The 8,274-nt window shown below is 44.9% G+C and overlaps 1 protein-coding gene across 1 annotated transcript; it reads left to right on the forward strand.

Moving 5' to 3' along the window:
- Positions 1 to 760: 760 nt before the first annotated feature.
- On the forward strand, positions 761 to 1,771 carry LOC130367170 (olfactory receptor 1009-like). Its single transcript, XM_056569574.1, has one exon. It carries the CDS (start codon positions 761 to 763, stop codon positions 1,769 to 1,771), a length of 1,011 nt encoding a protein of 336 aa, XP_056425549.1.
- The last annotated feature ends 6,503 nt before the right edge of the window (positions 1,772 to 8,274 follow it).

Raw genomic sequence — 8,274 nt, forward strand, 5'->3', positions numbered from 1 at the left:
ATGATGCATGTAACATTTCTATAATAATACACAAGAAATACTTTTATACTTTTTACCAAGTAACACATTATCATCAATATACACAGATCAGCCATCATAATAAAACTACCAGCCTACTGTTGTATAGGTCCCCGTCATGTCTCCAAAACATCTGACCTATCGAGGTCTGGACTATACAAGACCCATGGATGTGTCCTGGGATGTCCTGCACCAAGATTTTAGCAGTAGAATTTTTCCTGGAGGTGTGATCTCCATGATGCAGCTTTTTTGTCCAGCATATCCCATAGGTGCTGGGGCAGAGGCTACTGTTATCATAAAATGCTCCTGCCCTGAAGAGGATGACTTGGTCTGTACAATACTTAGGTGGGTGGTACATGTGTCAGTAAAATCCACACAATGCCGGGATCCAAGGTTTTCTGGACGAACATTGCCCAGAGCATTCACACTGTTTCAGATGACTTACCTACTTCACATAGTACATCCTGGTACCATCTAAGAGAAGGGATGCACACACATCTGCCCATTAATATGATTTGATTTTTTTTTTTTATCACACCAGGCCTCCTTCTTCCATGGTTCCATGTTCCAGTTCTGGTGCCCACACACCCATTGTAGGTGCTTGTGGTGGTTGACACCCGATAATTATTGCCCATTTCTTCCATAGTGCAAAAGTACTTTACAATGCCAGCAAAGTAGTAATGTCATTTTAGAACAATGCAATGATATAAATGCACAATATAATATGCATTTTGTCTACCCCATGTATAAAGTCCATTGTAAGTCTGGTTATGTCAAGAGTCTTTTCGTTTTGGCTTTTAACACTCTATATATCTATACGCAGGAAAACAACAGGACAGAGGTCACAGAGTTCCTTCTCTTAGGATTTCAGGTCAGTCGAGGGTTAAGACTTTTCCTGTTCTGTCTGTTCCTTGTGGTTTATTATCTGATAATATTTGGGAATCTCCTGATCATCACCCTGGTGTCCACCAGCAAGAACCTCCACACCCCAATGTACTTCTTCATCTCACATCTGTCCATCAGTGACATCTTGTTGACCACAGATATTGTCCCCAACATGTTTCACATCCTACTGAATAATGGGGGGACCATGACTTTTATTGGTTGCATCGTTCAGTTATATTTCTTCTGCTCCTCAGGAACATTTGAATGTCTTCTCCTGGCTGTGATGTCTTATGACAGATATGTGGCCATCTGTAATCCTCTCCATTACTCCTCTATCATGACAAGTGGACATTGTGTTATACTGACCGTCACCTGTTGGTTGTTTGGATCTTTCGGTGTTTTGATTTACATCATAATAACAGCAAAACTTGACTTCTGTGGATCAAACATCATTGACCATTTCTTCTGTGACCTTGTCCCTTTACTAGAACTTTCCTGTTCTGACACCTTCAATGTTCACTTGGTGATGTATTTATTGAGTATTCCAGTTGTCTTTATTCCATCTATAATCATTATAGTGTCTTATAATTATATAGTTTTAGCAATCCTAAGGATCCCATCCAATACTGGTAGACAGAAAGCCTTCTCCACCTGTAGCTCCCACCTCATTGTGGTCTCCATATTCTATGGGACATTGCTCAGTGTTTATATGGTCCCAACAAAAGGCCGAACACTGACCATGAGTAAAATCCTCTCCCTGCTATATACTGTGTTTACTTCTATGTTCAACCCTATTATATACAGTCTGAGGAATAAGGACATTAGGAAAGCTGTACAGGAAACACTTCATAAATGGTTGATTTGGTAAATTATCTACAATATTAAGTATAGGTAATGCATAAATAGAATTAAACACAAATCTTCTATATAAAACTGATGATCACAAATGTCCCCAAAGGGAGATCTGGGATCTGATTAACTTAAGAACACAATTACCCCAGAGCACGTAGCCCGGGGTACAGATATCCCTATATGGTGGGATTCCCTAAAACATAATTTTTATTGTTATGTATTAAATATATATAAACAAAAAGAAGGTGCTCAAAATGAATTTAAAACTGCATGTACTATATGCTCATTAACTGCATATTGCCAGGAGGAACTCCATTCTTATACCTGGCAATATGCCGTCAATGAGGGGCATTTACTAAGGGGTTTAGTCATTTTTTTCTGACTATTTTTGGCGCAAAATTGTCGCAATTGCGCCTACCCTATAAATTGTGCGACTTTCCCTAGCAAGAGCTAGAAAGTCAATTTTTTATTCCCTCTTAGTTTACGCAAGTTTTCAGTTTTTACTTGCAGTGGTCAGGAATTTATTAACTGCAACAGTCGCAGTTGCGCAATAAACTGTCGCAACGGCCGTAAAAATTGACTAAATTTACTCCAGCTCCAACATGGAGCAGGAAAAGCTACTGCCGCCCGGGCTCAGACATACTTTCTCCCCGCTACCCTCACTGCGCTACCGGGACACTGCAGTGATTTACATCCCCCCCTCTCACCTGCCAGCGCCACACAACTCCCATCTGTCTGCTGTTGCAAGACTACAAGTCCCAGCATGCCCTTACTGTGAGGACACGCTGGGAGTTGTAGTCTTGTAGCAGCGGGAGCTGAGCGGCGCGGGCGGGAGACAAGGGGGGGGTAGCGGGGAGGCCGTATGAGGAGCCCGGGCGGGGGACACGAGGGGGGGTGGGTTTAGCGGGGAGGCCGTATGAGGAGCCCGGGCGGGAGACAAGGTGGGGGGGGGGTAGCGGGGAGGCCGTATGAGGAGCCCGGGCGGCTGCACTGTAATCTCCTGCCCTGAGAGCCATAGGCTTTGGCTGTCAGGGCATGCTGGGTGTTGTAGTTTTGCAACAGCTGAAGGGCCACAGTTTGCAGACCACTGGTTAGTGGTCTGTAAACTGTAATCCTCCAGCTGTTGCAAAACGAAACAGCTGAAGGGGACCGGCGAAGACGTTTACTTATCCTTCCGAGGCTCCAGCGACGATCGCTGTCGGAGATCGTCGCGTGGCACTGTCGCGCGGAAGTGTCGCGCAGCGCTGGATCCTACGGAAGCCGGTAAGTTGCCCAAGCTTCTCAACCAGGGTGCCTCCAGATGTTGCAAGACTACAACTCCCGGCATGCTGGGAGTTGTAGTTTTGCAACATCTGGAGGCACCCTGGTTGGGAAACACTGTTTTAGGCCAGTGTTTCCCAGCCAGGTTGCCTCCAGATGTTGCAAAACTACAAGTCCCAGCATGCCTGGACAGTCAAAGGCTGTCTAGGCATGCTGGGACTTGTAGTTTTGCAACATCTGGAGGCACCTTGGTTGGGAAACACTTTTTTAGGCCAGTGTTTCCCAACCAGGTTGCCTCCAGATGTTGCAAGACTACAACTCCCAGCATGCCTAGACAGCCTTTGACTGTGCAGGCATGCTGGGGCTTGTAGTTTTGCAACATCTGGAGGCACCCTGGTTGGGAAACACTGGCCTAAAACAGTGTTTCCCAACCAGGGTGCCTCCAGATGTTGCAAAACTACAAGTCCCAGGTTGGGAAACACTGTACCCCGCCTCCGCCCCACCTTACTGTAAGGGCATGCTGGGAGTTGTAGTCCTGCAGCTGGGGGCAGGGGACAAGCTTGTCACTTGCCACACATCTCCTGCACCACACAACTACAACTCCCAGCAAGTCCTTACTGTAAGGGCATGCTGGCAGTTGTAGTCGTGCGGGCGGGAGATATGTGAGCAGGTGATAATAAATGTACTAACCTATTTTTTTTGTTTTCTTCTCATTTCAGATCCGTGTATCCTGTGGACTCCTTCGGATTCGGTGGACTACTTCGATGACCAGCGTTTTTCTTTGTTTGATTTTAATAAAATGGTTAACGAGGGCTTGTGGGGGAGTGTTTTTTGTAATAAAACATTTTTAAAACCTGTTGTGTTTTTTTCTTACTTTACTAGACAGGCTTAGTAGTGGAAGCTGTCTTATAGACAGAGTCCATTACTAACCTGGGCTTAGCGCTAGCCACAAAAACAGCTAGCGCTAACCCCCTATTATTACCCCGGTACCCAATGCCTCAGGGGTGCCGGGAAGAGCCGATACCAACAGGCCTGGAGCGTCAAAAATGGCGCTCCTGGGCCTAGGCGGTAACAGGCTGGCGTTATTTAGGCTGGGGAGGGCCAGTAACAATGGTCCTCTCCCACCCTGGAAACGTCAGGCTGTTACTGTTTGGTTGGTATTTGGCTGAGAATGAAAATAGGGGGGACCCTATGTTTTTTTTTTTTTATATAAATAATTAATAAATAAATAATAAATAATTAAATATATTAAAAAAACGAATAGGGTCCCCCTATTTTTATTCTCAGCCAAATACCAACCAAACAGTAACAGCCTGACGTTACCAGGGTGGGCGAGGACCATTGTTACTGGCCCTCCCCAACCTAAATAACGCCAGCCTGCTACCGCCTAGGCCCAGGAGCGCCATTTTTGACGCTCCGGGCCTGTTGGTACCGGCTCTTCCCGGCACCCCTGTGGTGTTGGGTACCGGGGTAATAATTGGGGGTTAGCGCTAGCTGTTTTTGTGGCTAACGCTAAGCCCGGCTTAGTAACGGACTCAGTCTATAAGACAGCTTCCACTACTAAGCCTGTCTAGTAAAGTAAAATAAAAAAAAAACACAACAGGTTTAAAAAAAAATTTATTACAAAAAAACACTCCCCCACAAGCCCTCGTTAACCATTTTATTAACATCAAGCAAAGAAAAACACTGGTCGTCGAAGTAGTCCACCGAATCCGAAGGAGTCCACAGGATACATGGATCTGTAGAAGAAGTAACCAAAAAAAAAGTGTAAGTACATTTAGGGAGAAAAAAACTGTGATAAAATTTTTTTATAAACACACACACACACACACACACACACACACTAAACGCCGTTTACCACTTCTGAGCCATGACTACAATTTACAGTGATCCCTCAACTTACAATGGCCTCAACATACAATAGTTTCAACATACAATGGTCTTTTCTGGACCATCGTAAGTTGAAACCAGACTCAACATACAATACTACAGACAGTCCAGATCTGTGAAACGTGTCAATGGCCGGAAGAACCAACCAATCAAAATGGGCATTCACTGGTAAAACCCCTGTATTACTGAAGTGTATGCACTGACTGGTGTCTGGTATTACATGTTCTGTACACTTTACCTGTATCAGGGTTAGCTGCTCTTTTGGACACCAGGTGAGGGCGACTCCATTACTTGTTTGGGACATTGCCTGTACTGTACAGGACCCCTGAAGAAGCTCCTGTCCTCTACATAAACCAGTGTTTCCCAAGCAGGGTGGCCCCATCTTTTGCAAAACTACAACTCCCAGCATGCCCGGACAGCCTTTGGCTGTCCAGGCATGCTGGGAGTTATAGTTTTGCAACAGCTGGAGGCTGTTTGGGAAACACTTGGGAAACACTGCTTGGGAAACACTGACATAGACAGTAATTTACAGCTCCCAGCAGATCTTTATTACTTTTATATGTAAGGATTTGCTTTATCTATATTAGTAATCTACTTATTTTTCTTTAATTTTCACTTTTCCTATTTTTGGATGACATTTTGGTGCCTTTCGAACCAATTACCCCGTTTCCATAGAGTTATGGTCTCAACATACAATGGTTTCAACTTACAATGGTTTTCCTGGAACCAATTAATATTGTAACTTGAGGGACCACTGTAGTTATTGAATTATTTAGATGTGGTGAAAAAGCTAAAAAAAAACTCAAAAACAAAAGATCCAGAAGGAAACCAGCAGCCAAACCTATTCAGACAGCAGGAAAAAGGAACAGACTATTTTTTCTTCTACATGAAGTAAATTTCCCACTTTTGCCTATGTGTGCCAAATTTATTAATGCCGTGCAACAATTTAGTAAATTTGTCGCACATAGTCAAAAATGAAGTAGAAAAAAACAGGGTAAAAACCAGACTACATAGTAAAAGATTAGTAAATGCCCCTCTATGAGCATATAGTACATGCAGTTTTAAATTCATTTTGAGCACCTTCTTTTTGTTTATATATTTAATACATAACAATAAAAGTTATGTTTTGGGGAATCCCACCATATAGGGATATTATCTGTACCCCAGGCTATGTGCTCTGGGGTAATTATGTTCTATATAAAACTAACCTCGTATTCATGGCCACAGGATGGAGGCTCATTGTGAGCTTTATTGCAGTCCTGTAAGGCATTGCGTGGCATCGTCAATAAGAGAGAATTTTTATTTGTATGTTTTGTAGATTGATGTCGGGCTTTGCCCACAAGATTTTCTTTTTTTTTTGTTTATTCAGCTTAGGCTCTGAAAAATAATGGTCTGAAACAAGGGCCATAATTAGGAATCAGTCCTTTCTATCCAACTGGTTGGGCAAAGGTTATGTAACATATTAATCTCCCCGCACTACAGTGATGACCTTGGATCAATGCCTTCCCTGGTGCCGATGGCACCGCTCTATATCTATGATTACAACACTCACTAACAGCAAGACTGGTAAGCCTATCGGGGAGCTTGGATGCTGGTCCAATCAGGTTTGGTATTGAGGTCCCTCATTAGCTGAGAGATGCCAGATTGAAAAATGCATTCTGCTAGCCACAGACACCTATCATTGGTTTCCCTGTATTCCTCACATGCATTTTCTATGATTCTTCTGTATTCTGACTTTTTAGCCTATTTAATTGGTTTTTGCCTTGTCTCCTGATTTTTGCTTCTGACGTTCCCTCCTTGTGATTCACTCTACTCTCTGGCTGGACTATTGACAGTTCTTTGGTTTCTGACTGTGCCTCTGACCCTCTCTTCTGGCATTGACTACTCTTTTGGCTTTGGCTTCCTCTGTGAGGTGCCTGTTTGTTGCTGATGTGGCTAGTTTACTACTCTCCCTCCTAGGCACTTAGTGAGGAATGGACCACTGCCAAGTTGGGGCCACCACCACTTAGAGTGTTAACTGTATCTAGGTAGGCATATGAGTTGTCACGCACCTGATAGTGGGCTGTCACGGAGCTGATAGTGGATCCTCTACCTGTGTGCCTGATGACTCGGACCGCATCGGGGAGCGGAGTCCAAGGTGCCGCTGGTCTTAACCAGAGCCCGATACAAAGCAGGATGGATGTGCTGCAGCAGGCAACACCCAGGTCGCTACCCCCGACACGGCTTGACCACTCAGGTAACTGGGCAAGATGAGGTACAGGAGGATGAGACAGAGGCGTAGTCAACGTAGCAGAAGGTCAAGGCAGGCGGCAAAGGTTCTGAGTCAATAAACGTAGCAGGAGGGTCTGGAAACATGGGTAGGCAAAACAGGCTATGGGAATGCTTTCACTTAGGCATTGAGCACTTAAGATCGTGCAGGGGGTGTGGGAGGTGCAACAACTTTATAATGTGCTGTTCAGGTGCATTACAAATAATGGGCGTACTGGCCCTTTAAATCTCAGTGCACCAGTGCGCGCGCCATAGGAGAAGGGGATACGTGCACTGGAGCTGAGACACAGTAGAGGAGTCAGCAGAGGAACGAGGTAAGTGACGGGCCAGGAGTCGCATGAGGGTGCGTTCCACAATGTGAATCCCGGCCCCACCGGGAGCAGGGACAGTGCGCTCGTGGCCGACATGTGCGGTTGTAACAGTAACCCCCTCCCCCTCCTTTTGCGGCTAAGGAATTTCTTGAGCAGGTCTTTGTCCAGAATATTGTCCTGCGGCTCCAAAGACCTTCCTCCAGACCAAAACCTTCCCAATCAACCAGAAAAAAGTGTTTTCCTCTGAGGAACTTAGAGTCAAAGATTTCCTTTACAACATACACATCTGGGGTACCAGAGATGGGAGCAGGAGAGATGTCCCTTGGAGAAAAACGGTTGAAGATGGCTGGATTCAGGAGAGAAACATGGAAGGAGTTCGAGATCCGGAGAGAGGAGGGAAGATGAAGGGAATATGCCACAGGATTGAGCCGTTTCTTGACTTTATAGGGACCCACAGAATGAGGACCTAATTTATAACTGGGTATCTTGAAACGGATATATTTAGTGGATAGCCAGACTTTGTCACCAGGAGAAAATTCAGGAGCAGGACATCTCTTCTTGTCTGCCTGAACTTTCATGCGCGAAGTAGCCTGTAGAAGGGAAAGACGTGTCTTTTGCCAGATGGAAGAAAAATTCTGTACTTATTCATCAACGGCAGGAACTCCAGAGGAAGATGACAAAGGATGAGGAGGACGAGGGTGAAGTCCATAGACCACAAAGAAGGGAGAAGCACCAGAGGAATCGGAATCTTTGTGGTTGTAGGAAAATTCAGCCATGGTAGCAGATCGAC

This window comes from Hyla sarda, chromosome 4, assembly GCF_029499605.1.
Source record: "Hyla sarda isolate aHylSar1 chromosome 4, aHylSar1.hap1, whole genome shotgun sequence".
NCBI lineage: Eukaryota > Metazoa > Chordata > Amphibia > Anura > Hylidae > Hyla > Hyla sarda.

Excerpts from the sequence above, each read along its gene's own strand:
- LOC130367170 (XM_056569574.1), top strand. The coding sequence starts at position 761 with ATGTATAAAGTCCATTGTAAGTCTGGTTATGTCAAGAGTCTTTTCGTT.